The 17,721-nt window shown below is 49.9% G+C and overlaps 1 protein-coding gene across 1 annotated transcript; it reads right to left on the bottom strand.

Moving 5' to 3' along the window:
• Nucleotides 1-705: 705 nt before the first annotated feature.
• On the bottom strand, nt 706-17,636 carry C35H17orf75 (chromosome 35 C17orf75 homolog). The gene is made up of 10 exons (XM_078872966.1): nt 17,273-17,636; nt 14,213-14,281; nt 12,385-12,510; nt 11,622-11,846; nt 9,944-10,001; nt 9,488-9,607; nt 8,302-8,366; nt 5,506-5,630; nt 4,770-4,873; nt 706-3,639 (listed from the first exon to the last, which is right to left on the bottom strand). The coding sequence occupies exons 1-10, from the start codon at nt 17,464-17,466 to the stop codon at nt 3,415-3,417; spliced, it is 1,311 nt and encodes a 436-aa protein (XP_078729092.1). The 5' UTR covers nt 17,467-17,636; the 3' UTR covers nt 706-3,414.
• Between the last annotated feature and the right edge of the window lie 85 nt (nt 17,637-17,721).

The raw sequence follows: 17,721 nt of genomic DNA, 5'->3' as shown, positions 1-17,721 counted from the left end.
TCGCACCTCTGATTAGCACGGTTGGCTGCGTACGGTGCGAAAGAAGTTCAACATACAAGCGTTAAATTACTTAAAATACTGTACTCCCACTCGTGTACAGTAGTCAACCTTAACACACTATTTAAACCATCAAAATACCGTACATAAACAATGGTGTACTCTCCAGTCGGGTAACATTTCTCTTCGCGCGACGCGAGGCAGTTTGTGTCCAGGGTCAGTGGTGGTGGCCGAGACGCGATGGATGCGACAAAGGACGTTCGTAGCTGGCGGTTGACAACTAACATCGGGTGGCGGTATATTGATGCGTTCCCTTCTTACGCGAATAATCACATTCACTCACTGCACCATTCGACGCGAGTTGAACTGCGGCGAGATGACTCTGCGTCCGACCGACGCTTACCCGGCCCTCGCTTCACAAGATGCTCGCAATTCTGCCAGCCGCCACGGAACCAGCACCGCTGTCCGCGTTCTGTGAAGCTCGTCCTTACACCTCTTTAGTTTATTTCAGTTTCAGTTTATTAGGTATAGCCCTGTGAGACATTCGGCTCTTGAATCGGGTGCAACCGCAACAAAACAAACACATGAACAAGAAAACGCCTTAAAGTGACTATGCGCAAACAGAAAAATCTTGTCGCTCGTCTGCCATTAACCACAACCCCGTTACTTAACGTTGACTGCCGATAGTTTTTTTTACATTATACTCTGGGGATATCTGCGGTTCTAATCACTCAAGTCAACGAGTTTGTTAAAAAAAAATTTCTCCCCCAGCAACAAGTGGAAAAAAAAGTTATTCAACGTAAACGTCTCCTTTTAAGGCTGTGTTATTGCCAAATGTGTTTGAGATTATTTCTGCATCTTGCACCACTGCCAACCCCGGAAGCACCAAACGATTTGTTTGAATGCGAGCAGAGTCCGACGCAAACATACCAACTGGGGTCTCCACAAAGACGAACGCAGGCGCTGTTGTTATTCCACGGAATAAATTACTTTATTCGGAATCGTAGTGAAGACTACCAATTGTTACATCGGCAAACAAAACCCATCGCTGGTGCGATAGCTCATGCGCTCCAGCTGTGTGGACAGGGAGCTAATTAACAATATACAGCAACTACACTCGCACCGGCACTTTGACCTCAATAATTACAGCAAATAAAACCGCGTGGAGATTACCTTTGAATATAAAATCCTGGTAAAGTCAGTCGTCTAAAACAATGAAAAACAAAGTACAGTTTAGTACATAAATTAACCATTAATTTGCGAGTCAAACATTTAAATTCGTATTTAGTAATATTACATCAAGCATCGATTTTACGCGGCTCATTAATTTAACCGTGCCGCGTAGCGTCTTTGTCCGTTGCGAACATTTCTGAAGGTCAGTTACATCCTGAAGGTCAGTGCTCACGTTTAGTTACATTCCCACAAGCTCTAGGCAGTCGTCCTGGAAACGTGCACCAGGCAGATGTTTCAGTTTTGATTTAAAATTAATAAAAAAAAAACTTGGAAAATTAAAGCAGCGTGTTGACTTTTTGCCCAAAAAGTTGAGTCGCGTGAACATACATTTTTATCAGCATCATCTTTTCGTGCAAAGGAATGAACTCGACAACGGAAACCACACTTCACCACAGAATGGAATTAAAACCAAAGCAAACCATGAACATTTAAAAATCAAACGTGCCAAACGGAATCATTTCGTGTGCTTGGCCACAATGCTTTCTTAAATTTCTCCTGGGTACTACTCTCCGCCTTTCCCCATCTCGCCTCCGTCCAAACGGAATGCCGTGTTCGTGGTTACGTAACTTTCAAAGCGGGTTAACCCTTTCCCGTTCCCGAGACGTCTGTAAAGTTGCAGGGTGGGTTGTCCCGTTCACCGCTGCTGAACCTCAGCACGCGCAAGCGGCTGAACGTTAACTTTATTAAGAGCGACGTCGTAGCGCCGTTGTTTTTAAATACATTGTACTCACCGCAGAGAACCGTAGTGACACGACCGCACGCTATGATAGCTGGCGCCAAACCCTGCTGCACGCCTTCCCCCACATGGCCTTGTGGGAGCCTCGGTACATCTTCCGACGTGAAGACGTACCGATAAGGTTATTTTATTTATTATTTAATAAATAATAGTTCAAGGGTTAACTCGGCAGCAGTGTCTCACGTGCATTTAATTAAATTACAATACCGGACGTGGTGAATTTGGCACAAGCTGGACCGAAATGGAGCGAGTGTAGCAGTGTCTGCAAGGCAGTGGCGTGCCCTTCGCAAACTCCCCAATGCCTCCTCCGTGTCTCTAACGTAGTGCCGGGACCCCGCCCAATGGGCCAAGCGCAGCCCAGTGTGGTGACATGTGCGACCTCCGATCCTTGGGGCAGAGCGGTGGTGAGATGTTTACCACCTTGCCAGGTATACAGGAGTTTGTGGGTTCAATCCAAACCCTGACACCTGTATATTTGGAGTTTGCGTGTCTCTCTCCCCGTGGTCGCGTCGATTTTTATCCAGGTCCTCCAGTTTTTCCCTCCACATTTTCCCTCCACATTTAGAATCAATGCGCGTTTAAGAGTATTTGGCTGCTCTAATCTTCCACATGATGATAAGCCACTTCGAGTATTTGGCTGCTGGTTTAAATGGCCACGCAATAAGCCACTTCGTTGAGCCATAATTTGTGGACATATATGAATGGAAACAACGAAATTATTTTCCTTGTTTAATGTGCATTTATAGAGTATTTGGCTGCTATAAATTTCCACATAAGCCACTTTGCTGAGCTATCATTTGTGGGCAGAGATGGAATGGGCCATGTCGATACCCGACTGCTTCAATCACAGTCTGGTGAATTGAGAGGAGCATTTGATAACGGCTAATTAAATTACGTTTTGGCCACAACATTTGACGTCCTGCGTTTGTGCCGAACGTTATAATGGTGGTAGTTAAAAAGAACCATCTGAATGAAACGCTAAACGTGTGTGGAGATGGGCAGAGCTCGGGTCCCATGGGGTCTCACGGGGTCTCACGGGGTCTCGCGGGGTCTCGCGGGGTCTCGCGGGGTCTCGCGGGGTCTCGCGGGGTCTCGCGGGGTCCCATGGGGGTCCCACGGGGTCTCACGGGGTCCCACGGGGTCCCATGGGGGTCTCACGGGGTCTCGCGGGGTCCCACGGGGTCTCACGGGGTCCCACGGGGTCCCATGGGGGTCTCGCGGGGTCTCGCGGGGTCTCGCGGGGTCTCACGGGGTCTCACGGGGTCTCACGGGGTCTCACGGGGTCCCACGGGGTCTCACGGGGTCCCACGGGGTCCCATGGGGGTCCCATGGGGGTCTCACGGGGTCTCACGGGGTCTCACGGGGTCTCGCGGGGTCCCACGGGGGTCTCACGGGGTCTCACGGGGTCCCACGGGGTCTCACGGCGTCTCACGGGGTCTCACGGGGTCTCACGGGGTCTCCCCATTCTCGCGCGTGAACTCGGCGAGCACGCGCAGCACGCTGAGCGCCGCGGGCCGTGACGCCGGCACGAGGCCCGGCCCCATCGCGGGACAGGACAGCAGCACCCCGCCGTTCCCGCACGCGCGCACAAACTGCAGGCAGCGGTAGAGCGCGTAGTGGTCGCTCTCCGCCTGATTCAGCAGCCGCTGGAAGCTGTTCATGTCCTGGATGGCCTGATCAGGTCAGGGGAGCCAGCAGTCATGGATGAATGAACAAAAGGATAAACAAAATCGTGAATATGTGCCCCGGAACGAAGTACGTCCAGCCATCGAGTGACGTGCAGGTGAGGGTTGATGGACTGTAGAGAGACCATGCGTGTGACACGTGTGTAAGGTGCCTGAAGGAGGTAGTACAGCAGCGAGGTTGTATACAGATTATGTATGACAGATTGCATAGGTTTCATCTGCTCAAGTCGATTTTCAGATAGAATCCAGGGCAATTTTTTTTCATAAAGTCCCGACTCAGTGCGGCTTCCGATCACTTGAAGAACTTCACTAATCACAATGCCTCCTCTGTGTTAGCTCCTTGTTGACGTGGTACCAACCGCAACAATCCACACAACTGATCACAGCGCTCTACAGCAATCCCATCGCCTCAGCAGCCCCACACATACCCCTCTACATACCTAAAAATCTTTCTTTGCTAACGGCTGTCAGAATCAGAATATGTATTAATACTGGAAGAATCCGATAAGATATGAAGCTCTTTTTCACAGATGTCCAGTCGGGGCGGGTCACGTTAGAAACATAATACAAAAACATGATAGTAGTGCAAGCTATAAGAAAGGTAAACAAATGAAGCAAACACGTAACATGAAATGAAATCATCCCCATCCTACCAGGCAAAGCCCACTGAGGTATTAACTTATTTTTCAGAAGCGACCTGGACACAAATGATAGCTGAACAAAGTGGCCCATCATTTGGACATTTATAGCACCAAAATCTAAATAATCTCAATGCATGTTTCTAAATGTGGAGGGAAAAACCAGAGGACCCAGAGAAAAATCCACACGACCACAGGGAGAACATGCAAACTCCAAATATAAAGGAGGCAGGGTCGGGATCGAACCCCCGACCTCCTCCATAACCAGGCTAGGAAGATAACGTCACACCACCGTGTTGCCCCTTTAATAAATAATTATGAAGTTTCTAATTAAAAATTGCATTATCAATTCCCAAGAATTACATTTACAAATCACATTTGCCAATGTGGCTGTAATTCCAGCTCGCAGGCCGTCACAGATACAAAGTGTGGACGGGAGCGCAATCCCCAGGCGTCGCCGCCGCATCTGTGGTCACGCACCTTGAGCTTGAAGTTCTCCAGGATCTGGCGCAGGACAAAGGCGCTGCCGGTCTCCGCTGCCCGCGTCAGGGCGTCTGCCCACGTGTCGCAGAACCTATTGCTGGCTTCGCAGTGCGGGGCAAGAGATACATGGGACCGGAGCGGCAGACTTCACAACACAATTCACTGACCAAACAAACATTGAAATTGATGTTGACACCCAAATAATCTACCAGAACAGCATTCTCTTCCCTTGCCACCTGCTGCCACAATGTAGGACACCTGGGTGCCGAGATGTTAACAACCTCGCCTGGTGTACAGGAGGTCGTGGGTTCGGTCCCGACCTTGACGCCTGCTGCTGTATATTTGGAGTTTGTATTTCTATCTCCCCGTGGTCATGTGGATTTTTCTCCTGGTCCATCCGGTTTTCCCTCCGCATTTAGAATGAGCATGCGTTCAGAGTATTTGGTATAATAGAAGTCACTTCATTGGCCTATCATTTGTGATGGCCAGGTCGCTTGTGAAAAAAGAGCTTTACAGCTCAGTGGGCCTTACCTGGTAAAAGTTAAATAGTTTTAAACAGCAAAATATAAAACGTGAGACCTCTTAGCGGGCGTCTCCAGCCGAGGTCCCAGCCTCCCACACAATGTTCAGTGTGCAGGAGACTTGGCAAAGTCGGTTTCGGGAATTGTTGAGTCAGCCGGGGGTGGAAGAGACGGGGGTGGGGGGGTGGGGGTGAGGGGGGGGGCGCACTCACTGCCGTTCCTCACGCTCGGGGAGTCGGTGCTGCAGTCGACCGTCACCATGCTGTCGCCCGCCGACTGGGGGCACGCAGAAGGGGACCCCGGCATCAACCCCTCGAGCCGGCTTGTCTGCACAAACCTGGCGGAGAGCCGACGGAAAAAGAGAGGGAGTCTCCCTCGATTTCCTCCGTAACGAGAGATCCGTGGTGCAGCGGTGGCGCCGTGGTTCAGCACGCTGCGACACCTGGCGAACCCGAGTTCGATTCCCGACCAGGGCTAACATCGGCGGCATGGTGGCGATATGTTAACAACCTTGCCTGGTATATAGGTGGTGGGTTCAATCCTGACCCTGACGCCTGCTGTATAATTGGAGTTTGCATGTTCTCCCTGTGGTTGCGTGGATTTTTCTCCAGGTCCTCTTGTTTTTCCCTCCACATGTACAGTGAGGGAAAAAAGTATTTGATCCCCTGCTGATTTTGTACGTTTGCCCACTGACAAAGAAATCATCAGTCTATAATTTTAATGGTAGGTTTATATGAACAGTGAGAGACAGAATAACAACAACAAAATCCAGAAAAACGCATGTCAAAAATGTTATAAATTGATTTGCATTTTAATGAGAGAAATAAGTATTTGACCCCTCTGCAAAACATGACTTAGTACTTGGTGGCAAAACCCTTGTTGGCAATCACAGAGGTCAGACGTTTCTTGTAGTTGGCCACCAGGTTTGCACACATCTCAGGAGGGATTTTGTCCCACTCCTCTTTGCAGATCTTCTCCCAAGTCATTAAGGTTTCGAGGCTGACATTTGGCAACTCGAACCTTCAGCTCCCTCCACAGATTTTCTATGAGATTAAGGTCTGGAGACTGGCTAGGCCACTCCAGGACCTTAATGTGCTTCTTCTTGAGCCACTCCTTTGTTGCCTTGGCCGTGTGTTTTGGGTCATTGTCATGCTGGAATACCCATCCACGACCCATTTTCAATGCCCTGGCTGAGGGAAGGAGGTTCTCACCCAAGATTTGATGGTACATGGCCCCGTCCATCGTCCCTTTGATGCGGTGAAGTTGTCCTGTCCCCTTAGCAGAAAAACACCCCCAAAGCATCATGTTTCCACCTCCATGTTTGACGGTGAGGATGGTGTTCTTGGGGTAATAGGCAGCATTCCTCCTCATCCAAACACGGCGAGTTGAGTTGATGCCAAAGAGTTCCATTTTGGTCTCATCTGACCACAACACTTTCACCCAGTTGTCCTCTGAATCATTCAGATATTCATTGGCAAACTTCAGATGGGCATGTATATGTACTTACTTGAGCAGGGAGACCTTGCGGGTGCTGCAGGATTTCAGTCCTTCACGGTGTAGTGTGTTACCAACTGTTTTCTTGGTGACTATGGTCCCAGCTGCCTTGAGATCATTGACAAGATCCTCCCGTGTAGTTCTGGGCTGATTCCTCACCGTTCTCATGATCATTGCAACTCCACGAGGTGAGATCTTGCATGGAGCCCCAGGCCGAGGGAGATTGACAGTTCTTTTGTGTTTCTTCCATTTGCGAATAATCGCACCAACTGTTGTCACCTTCTCACCAAGCTGCTTGGCGATGGTCTTGTAGCCCATTCCAGCCTTGTGTAGGTCTACAATCTTGACCCTGACATCCTTGGAGAGCTCTTTGGTCTTGGCCATGGTGGAGAGTTTGGAATCTGATTGATTGATTGCTTCTGTGAACAGGTGTCTTTTATACAGGTAACAAGCTGAGATTAGGAGCACTCCCTTTAAGAGTGTGCTCGTATTCTCAGCTCGTTACCTGTATAAATGACACCTGGGAGCCAGAAATCTTTCTGATTGAGAGGGGGTCAAATACTTATTTCCCACATTAAAATGCAAATAAATTTATAACATTTTTGACATGCGTTTTTCTGTATTTTGTTGTTGTTATTCTGTCTCTCACTGTTCAAATAAACCTACCATTAAAATTATAGACTGATCTTTCTTTGTCAGTGGGCAAACGTACAAAATCAGCAGGGGATGAAATACTTTTTTCCCTCACTATAGAAGTCTGCGCTTAGAGAACTTGGCTGCTATACATTTCCACGTGATAAGCCCCTTCGTTGAGCTGTCAGTTGTGGCCAGGTCTCTTCTGAAAAAGAGCTACACAGCTCAGTAGGCTTTATCTGGTAAAATAAAAATTGTTTAGTTTAGTTTTAGAGTGGCATCTGAACCAGTCCTGAGCAGTCCCCAACCCCTCACCAACCCGCGCTGACCAGCGTGGTGAAGTATGGTCAAGCAACTGCCGTAGCCGATATGGAGTGAATTCACATTCGCTATAAAATATTAAATTAAAGTAACCAGCATAACACATCTGTCACCTTATCAGTGCCTACCTTACTACAGACCAATTCAGACCTTATTGGTCACCCCGTGCCCTTAAAAATCTCAACGTTCATCCTACAAAACTCCATCATAAAAACATATTTTTTTGCCTGTATTGAAACGGCTGTACGCCGTATGGACCTGAAAAATCTATTTCCCTGTACAAGAATATTGGTAAACCGTATGGGTTGACAGGTATGTATCAATCGGAAGGATTTGTGTTTAAAGCCTGGCTCGGGGTCAACTCGGTCCATCACCGCCTTGTCGTCAATTATGGCTGTTCCGTGCATAAAGTGGCTTCTGCCACGGCAATGTGGAATTTCCATCACTGCCTCAGGCCCATCATGGGTGATAAGCGCCACCCGTGTGAGGGTGAGGAGCCGGCAGAACTTTTGAACGTTTGATGAAAATTGAACGGTCACATCTGCATCGACGGTGCCCACCTGGATATGTCTTGGCTGAGTTTTTCATTGGCTCCGACTACGTCCACATGTGCGTGACTCAGAGCCTGTGGAACAGACGCCAGCGGACGGAGGCACCGAGTGTTACAAACAAATATTCGGAAGCAACGAACAAAATCAATACGCAAGCCGATGGATGGGAGATCTTTTCTGTTTGACATCGAGTGAGGTTTCCATCTAATTCATTCTATTTGCTCAAAACAAATCTATTTTTACACATTTCTTGCATTGTTTTGTCCAGCATCTTCAAAACATTACAACTGATATTAGTTTACAAATTGTTCAGCGTTCAATATTTTGTAGACTGTCAGAGTGATGGATGACTGCTTTTAATTTTCTCTCCAATTATCTAAAATGTTGTCCTAAATAGCTTGTGCAACTTGGAAATTATCTTGAAGGAATTGTCCAGTTCTATGGTAAATTGAACACAGTAATCAGCGATGAGTGAACGATTAAAGAGGAGATAAACACGACAACCTCTGCAAATGCATAGAGATTTGGGCAGAAATATATGTGGAATCGTAAAAGGAAAAGTGTGAAGAATAACAATTGGAGTTTTGTCTTTTCACGACAAAGACAAGGAAGTACATTAGTGCAACTGCACAATTTGTCTCAAGTTGCACACGTTTCTGACAAACGTCCTGTGCTTTTAGGCGTCATCAATTCGAAAGGCATTGCCCCAAATGCGTACGTAAAATATAAACAAAATGACACAGTCCAAACATCCAAGCAGAACCCTGTTAAAAAGTCTTGAGACTCATTGAAGCAGTCGTGAGTAAATCAATGTCATGTATTTTTTATAATCAACTGTGGTGTCCCCTGCCAGAGTAACGTGGAATTTCTACCACTGGGTCAGAGCCAGTGTGAGATTATGGCTGCCTGCGTGTGATATATTTGTAGGCTGGTGAGGAGTGTGGAGTGTGTGTGTGTGCATTCACCATACACGGTGTGTGTGTATTGTATACCTGTGTTGAGATGATTATCGGTAACACTTGGTGTGCGTGTGTGTACGCTAACACACACAGTGTGTACGTGTTAAGATAATGATCAGTAAACACTGGGGGTGTGTGTGTTGCGACGATAGGTAACGATGGATGTGTGTGTACGTTAAAGGTATGTGTTGAGACGATGATTGGTAATGCCTGGGGTGCGTGTACGCAAGACGCACGGCGTGTAGCAGCATGGCGATGTGCCCGTTGAGGGTGCGCAGCACGCGGTGGATGTAGAGAACCGCGTCCTCAAGCCAGCCGCCCAGGTATGTCGCTCCGTGCCAGCCTTCCGTGCCCACCTACAGAGAAAACAATCTCCGTGCGTGTCAAGCATCTAAATGCGACTGCACCTCGACACTCTCGCTACACAGGAGTGGGGGACACGTTGAGAGGGGACGATTGGTTGGGACGGAGAGGGTAGAAGTTACCAATCAGCACGGTTGGCTACGTACGGTGCGAAAGAAGTTCAACATACATTACCACAGTGTTAAAGGACTAACGGATTCCTGAGACGTATGCTTACACGCAGAGTAGAGGTTGTGTGGGTATAACAGAGGCGTCATTAGACGTCAATGGATGCTGTTCTACATAGGTGAACTACACACAAGTGGAGTTTTGTGACTTGTCGCACTTACCTCGGCATCCAGGTACGCCAGCAACCCAGCCGCGTACTTGTCCAGCTCTGGCCTGAACGTAAGGGAGTGTTAAGGTTCTATAACATCGCTCTGGGGTTTATTCTAACCTATGTTTTATTTTACCAGATAAAGCCCACTGAGCTATGTAGCTCTTTCTCAGAAGCAACCTGGCCACAAATATCTTAATGAAGTGGCTTATCATGTGGAAATTTAAAGCAGCAAAATACTCGAAACGCATGTTTTTAAATGTGGAGGGCAAAACCGGAGGACCCGGAGGAGAATTCACGCGACCACAAGGAGAACGTGCAAAATCCAAATACACAGGTGTCGGGGTCGGGAACCCATGACCTTCTGCGTACCAGGTGAGGGAGATAACATCTCCTCGCCACCGTGGTGCCCACACAGCCAACTTGGCTTGTTATCAAGCCATGACAACTTCAGAAGTGGTTCTGTGGTGTCATTTACCAGGGTTGTTCGTGAACGAGACTCCTAAAGCGAGTGGGATAAGTAGAGATTTTAAATGTAGACCTTTTTGGTTTATCTTTGTTTCACCCCCCCTACACCCCACCGTTATATAAGTGTTGTTTTCAGGATCATGGAATGTCAGGGAACGGCCGTTTGAAGTAAACATGACACAAAAGGGCTTGAGATCCCTTCAAGTGATCTCCTGTCCCCACTAGTGGTGCTGCACTTTGCCATATTTCGTGCTATAGAGATGTTTATTTGCAAGCCAAAGCAAAATGTTATACTTTTAATTATCAGATGGAATTTAGCTAAATTAGAACATTTAGCCAGAGTGTAAAAGTTAGGCGGCAATAACGTATACAGTCATTGATTTATTAAGCTCCCTATTAATTGCATTAATCTCTAAATTTTATTGAAATACATTGCTTCAGCTTGTATGTGCAGTGACATAGCGCTGACTGTTGTACAGCAGCCGCAACTGCAGGTGGGCACTTAGCGCACACTCCGCTGAGCATATACGCAGGTGTGCTGGCAGGGTGGAGGAACTAGGGCAAAGGTCAAGGTAGACCTCCTTGGGAAGCCCCTGGAACCATCTGGAGGGTTCGAGAAGGGAGGCGCGGCTTGGCTCTGCCCTAGTATACGTTATTGCCGCCTGAGCTGAGACCATCAAAAGTCCCTACATTTATTGCATTCTGACCACAAGTATTGTGGTTAATGCAGACAAGATTCCTTGTAAGAGGTTTCAGTCTGGTGTTTTAACAACTTAACACCTGTTTGTTGCCAGAAAAAAGGCGAAAACCTATTCTCATATTTTGGTACTGGCAAAGGAGGTCCCATGATGTAGCTGCTCAGCCCGAGCTCGCATCACTCTGATAGTGCATTCTCTTCGTGCTGTACGCCTTTTGCCATCCTCTGGTCTAACACCGTTTTAAGACGAGGCTCAAAAGAAAGCCGTCTCTGGTGTAGACCAATCAGTTTCAAAGACAATGCATATATTTATCAGAGTATGTTTTTTGTTTGTATCCTGACCACAAGTATTGTGGTTAATGCAGACATGATTCTCATTTCAGAACCCGTTTTAATCAGTAGCATCTTAAACCAATATTCTTCAACCAAGATTTAAACCCAGGATCTCAACGTGTCCGCTCGGCGTCCGTGATCCCCGAAACACTCTGCTGCCACTTAACAAAGTACACATTCTAGCGGAGGATATAACTCGAGGCCCTGCTCTGTCAGACCCAAAAAACAAATGACGTAATCAGCAGCCATGGCTCCATTGGAGCCCTCCTCCCTGCCGCTTCCTCCATCCTCCCCGGGCTCCCCGGGCTCCGCACTCTCCACACTCTCCGCACTCTCCGCACTCTCCACACTCTCCGCCACCGCCGGTAATGGTTGCTGCAGCAGGCAGTAGTAGCAGGCCGTGCTGTCGTCGGCTGACCTGCACAGGCAACAGTGTCACACACGCGACTCGGATAATCCCATTTCCAAGATGTAATTGTTCCTTCAGCATATGTCTGTGTATGCTTCACGCTTGGTTTTGTATTCACTCACAAACAGTGGCAGTGGCATGTGAGCCTGTTTAGTTGTATTTGCAGTCCCTTTTTCATCATTTAACAGCAGCTCAAATGTGTGTTGGGCAGCCCGGGACACGTAGCATGGGAGTTAATAAGGGCACCGCTGTTTTGAGATGTTAACTGCCTCGCCTGGTATGCAGGAGGTCGTGGGTTCGATACAGACCCTGTCACCTGTATATTTGGAGTCTGCATGTTCTCCCAGTGGTCCTCCGGTTTTTCCCTCCACATTTAGAATCAACGTGCGTTTAGAGTATTTGGCCACTATAAATTTCCACGTGATGATAAGCTACTTCGTTGAGCTATCATTTGTGGCCAGGTCACTAATATAATAGGTGTGTTGTGTTTTGGGTTGAATATTACTGTTTAAGGTTTAGATCTGTGTGTGGCTGCTGCTGGTCGTACGTGAGGTTGAGAGTGGCGACACTGCCGATGCTGCCATAGAGAGCGCCCTTCTCCAGGCGCCTGGCGATGAAGCTGCGGAGCTCTGCCTCACACTCAGCTGCCAGGTCGCTCGCGACCACCGTCAGCCTGTTCAAAGCCACGGTCACAACACAACCACTCACAACCACTGTCAACCTGTCCACAACCACTCACAACCGTCAACCTGTCCACAACCACTCACAACCACTGTCAGCCTGTCCACAACCACTCACAACCACTGTCAGCCTGTCCACAACCAAGGTCACAGCACAACCGCTTACAACCATCGTCAGCCTCTCCACAACCACGGTCATAGTGCCAACCACAGACGACAAGTCACTCACAACCACCGACAGCATACACACACACATAGCTAACCAATTATCGTCGACTGGTCACTCACAACCACCGACATCCTACAAATGCGCAGTTGCGCCACCGTTCTTCACTACCGGCGTGCATCTCCAAGAATGTATAATAAAGACTGCTAAACAATAAAGGAAGTATATGCCTCTCTCAGACTAGGTTATTATATTATACATCTTGGAGTAATAAGATGGCCTGCTAGTCATAATCATCTCTACCGCTCCATTATAACCATCGCTTAAAAATGTTAACTCTCATCCCTGCAAGACACAAGCCTCCGATTAGCGCGGTTGGCTACGTACGGTGCGGAAGAAGTTCCACATACATATGTGGTGTCGGTGAGTGCCTCTTCTGCTCGTTCTCTCTTCTCGCCGCTCGAGGCTTGTGTGTGTGTGTGCGTGCGGGTGGCGCGTATCGCACACACACTCAGTCGGAGACGAGGTAGTCGCAGGAGGCACCATCCTCCCCTTTCGTTGTTGTTTAGTTCACGCCACCACTCGGGCCCCCTCTCTCTCACGACCACACTGTCGCACGACCCGTCCCAGACACGACCCTGTCCGCGTTGCACTGACGGCGTCGACCGGGACAGCCAAGTACTGTCCGGCCGCGCAATGCCCGGGCAAAGGCGGCAGCGACGAGAGCGACGAGTCCAATCCCATAACCAGCAGCCCGGAGCTTTCCGCCGCCTTTATTCCCTTCGGCGCGGCTTGGCTCTGCCCTAGCCGCGCCTCCCTTCTCGAACCCTCCAGATGGTTCCAGGGGCTTCCCAACGAGGTCTACCTTGACCTTTGCCCTAGTTCCTCCACCCTGCCAGCACACCTGCGTATATGCTCAGCGGAGTGTGCGCTAAGTGCCCACCTGCAGTTGCGGCTGCTGTACAACAGTCAGCGCTATGTCACTGCACATACAAGCTGAAGCAATGTATTTCAATAAAATTTAGAGATTAATGCAATTAATAGGGAGCTTAATAAATCAATGACTGTATACGTTATGGTTCTTTCGGTAAAGTCACGTAGAAACAAAATACATTAAATAATAGAATATGATGTTTCGATTGCAACACAAGCAATCATCATCAGGTACGAATGAATGAGAAAAAACAAACCTAGCAAACTCAGAAATATAATGCAATACAACACAGTCGGCTAACATAACAGTCAACACACTATCTGGTTGATTACTTTCTTCCAAAGAGTGCTAAATTTGAGAGAGAGACAAAACACAGACACGGAGACACATAGACAGACACATAAGCAGAGAGAGATAAGCAGAGAGACACACACACATAGGCACACAGAGAAACAACGCCTCTGTGTCGAGGCCTTAAATAGAGAGAGGGGGCAGAGAGAAAGAAATTCCTGCAGTCACGAAAGCTCCAAATCAAGTTTAATGACTCTATACTGAAGGAAACTCTTAGAAGAGGCAACTACGAAAACATCCTCACCGTAAGTCTTGGTCAGAAGCCTCCTGCTGCTGCAGTGTGTCCGTAATTGAGGCTTTTCGTGACTTGGCCCTGTTAGATACAGAGAGGCACCACAAACACACACATTTAGCATACTATAGAAAACTATGTTTTATTTTAACAAGGCTCAATGAGCTGTGTAGCTCTTTGTCAGAAGCAACGCAGTGGTTTACCATGTGAAAATTTATATCAGCCAAATACTCTAAACGCATATTTATAAATGTGGAGGGAAACACACTCGAGGACCCGGAGAAACATCCACGCGTCCACGCGAAGAGACATGCAAACTCCAAATATACTGTAGAGGCGTCAGGGTCGGGTTTGAACCAACGCCTCCTGCATACCAGGCGAGGGAGCAAACATCACATCTATAGAGAAAACATCTCGTCACCGTGGCGCCATTACAATTATAACATCATTGACACAGTTCCATAATCCCGGATGTATATTTCACACGAGCTTTTTTGCCCGTCCAAGGACGGGTGTGTATTGCAGTAAATCTGAAATATTTCACATACTTTAACGATGTACGTAATTATTGGGATTATTATGAAGTGACTTGTTAACTGGGTACAGAAAGCCAACCTACATCGACAATGTATACCCCGCCCTACCTTGCTGCTCGCGCGTTCAGTTTCGTGTCTGTGTCAAACCATTGCCTTCTGCCATGAATAATTAATTAATCCACGAACTCCCAGCCTTCAGTGAATTACTTGAAAAATGACACGCGTGACACTAGTCTGGCGGCAGGCAGGCGAAATCGTATAACTCGTGCCTCACAGCAAAAAGGGACCTGGGTTCGACTCCGAACTTGGGGGCCACTGTGTTGGGGTGTGTATGTTGTCTCGCCCTGTTCTGCATGAGTTTCTTCTCATAGCTGCGCGCGGTGTCACTGGCCAAAACCACATCCCAACGTTGACTAATTAACTGCGAATGACTCAATTGGAATTACACACGGTAGCAAGTCCCCTCGTGTGAAAACTTAGCGGTGGCTAGATGTTAACTACCTCTCCTGGTATACAGGAGGTCATGGGTTCGATCCCGACCCTGACACCTGCTGTATCTGTGGAGTTTCCGTGTCTGTCTCTCTCTCCCATCATCACGGTGGCTAGATGTTAACTACCTCGCCTGGTATGCAGGAGGTCGTGGGTCCAACCCCGACGCCTTCTGCTGTATATTTGGAGTTTGCGTGTCTCTCTCCCTGTGGTCGCGTGGATTTTTCTCCAGGTCGTCCGGTGCTCCCCTCCACGTTTAGAAACATGCGATTTAGAGCATTTGGCTGCTATGCATTTCCACATAAGCCAGCCGAACTTCTTATAATCATGACAATAATCAAGGGGACGTGGGAAGGAAACGAGAACTTGGGACGACGTGAACGATCCACGTGGGTGCTCGCAAGCTCACCCGCACAGCAATCAGCATTAGAACGACTTCCCTTGTCAGAGTGAACCCGGGAGAAGTTCAAACTCCGGTGCCGCGTCGCTTTGACCCCAACCCAACCCAGCGCCGTGGACGCAGCGCCGGGCCACGGACTCCAGGCCAGGCCGGGACCCCGCAGCCCAGCCCGGGCAAAGGATTCAGGCGACACCGAAGGCTTCATTCCGACTCAACCCTCGGTCCCGTGTGGAGGCCACTCTCCCTGTTCTCCCCGGTCTCTTCTCGCCTTCCTGGCTCCCTCGGGCCGATCCTTCGCCCCCTGTCCCCCTCAAGTTCAAGTTCATTTATTAGGTATAGCCCTGTGAGCCATTCGGCTCTTGAATCGGGTGCAACCGCAACAAACAAAAAACATGAACAAAAAACATCTTAAAGTGAATATATGACTAAGTGCAAACAGAAAATCCAAGAAAAGACAGCAAAATATTGCAGAAAAAAACACCGTACACCAACGCTGTGTGCAAAAATCCCAGTGGTCACCGTGGAGTTTCCAGACTCTGCTTCGTTAGATTCCCTGCGGTCTCGTCTCGGACATCTCGGAACTTCCACTTCTATCTCGCTGCTGCCCCCCCCTTCTCCTCCTGCCCCCCCCCTTCTCCTCCTGCCCCCCCTTCTCCTCCTGCCCCCCCCCCCTTCTCCTGCCCCCCCTTCTCCTCCTGCTCCCCCCTTCTCCTCCTGCCCCCCCACTTCTCCTGCCCCCCCTTCTCCTCCTCCTCCCCCCCCTTCTCCTGCCCCCCCTTCTCCTCCTACCCCCCCTTCCCCTCCTGCCCCCCCTTTCTCCTCCTGCTCCCCCTTCTCCTCCTGCCCCCCCTTCCCCTCCTGCCCCCCCTTCTCCTCCTGCCCCCCCTTCTCCTCCTGCCCCCCCCTTCGCCTCCTGCCCCCCCCCCCGTCTCCCCTTGGTCCTGTGACCTCCCCCCGTCTCTGTCCCCGTCTCTACCCCTGCGGTCTCCCTGAATATCCCCTTCCCTCCCAGGGCCCGTCTGGTCTCCCGTCTCCCCCCGCCCCCCCCCCCCAATTCCATTCCCCACTAAGTGACGGTGGCGTCACCACGGCGCCTGTGCCAGGCTAGGTGCACTTTAAGGCCACGTGAAGTGTCGAAAGCTCGCTGACAGGTGTCGGGACAGACCCAACAGGTGCCACGGGTTGAATGACCGAGATGACCGACAGATGCACACCAGCTGTGACCCCTACTGTGACAACTTTCTGAATTTTATACGCCCGGCGCTCCGTTCGTTGTTGTGAGCGTCGCTCCTCCGCCCTCCGTTGTTGCTGGAGGACGACTGCCTCCAGCAGCAGCAGCGTCCTTCACGAGCCTCCTCCTCCACAGAGGCCGATTTTGCCAAGTCCACTAAGCTCCACATCTTCCTGTATCACATCAGCTCCATCTCTCCGGCCAAACAGAAGCTGCTTGGGGGCCATGCGGTGGCTGGGCATGCGGGCTACGTGGCCCTGCTGGAGGAGCTCACCGATGGGAATGTTGTCACAGATCCGTCAAAGGGTCTGTGAGCTCCTCACAATGCGACCTGCTGGTTAAACCCGTGATGGCTCGTAGGCAGCGCCAGCCTGAATGTTTTCCCCGAGAGGGACCCCCACACACACCCCGCGTACCCGCATCCCCGCGCCGCGTAGAGGGTGAAGGAGCGCGCCGAGGAGGCGGCGGCTGCGGCCTCCCCCGCCGCCTCCGCCGCCTCCTCCTCCTCGTCGTCGTCCCGGGCCGCGCCGCCTTCGCCGCCTTCGCCCTCCCTGAAGAACGACGACGACTCCTCTTCCGTGGACTCCGTGAACAGTGCCGCCGCCTCCATAGCTGCTGCTGCCGCTGCTGTCGCTGCGGCTGCTGCTGTTGTCTTCGCTGTTGTCTCGGGAGGGAGAATCCCGCGGGCTCGGCGAGCGCAGCTGTGGACGTGGTGCCGGGGGAGGTGGAGGCGCAGCCCCGCCACTCGCCGCTCGCGCCCCCTGCTGGCGGAGCTGGGACGAGATTCTAAGCGCCTCGCCTCGGAGGGATCGACCCCGAGCCGCTGACGAGGCCCACTGACTTTGTGGGTATCAACATATTAGAG

Source organism: Lampetra fluviatilis, chromosome 35 (genome assembly GCF_964198595.1).
Source record: "Lampetra fluviatilis chromosome 35, kcLamFluv1.1, whole genome shotgun sequence".
Classification (NCBI taxonomy): domain Eukaryota; kingdom Metazoa; phylum Chordata; class Hyperoartia; order Petromyzontiformes; family Petromyzontidae; genus Lampetra; species Lampetra fluviatilis.
This window is presented reverse-complemented; position numbering and strand designations above follow the sequence as displayed.

Coding starts and splice junctions, on each gene's coding strand:
- C35H17orf75 (XM_078872966.1), bottom strand. CDS start 17,466: ATGGAGGCGGCGGCACTGTTCACGGAGTCCACGGAAGAGGAGTCGTCG. Junction 14,282..17,272: donor TACGCGGCGCGGGGATGCGG/GTACGCGGGGTG, acceptor TGTATCTAACAG/GGCCAAGTCACGAAAAGCCT. Junction 8,367..9,487: donor TCGCCATGCTGCTACACGCC/GTGCGTCTTGCG, acceptor TCTGTTCCACAG/GCTCTGAGTCACGCACATGT.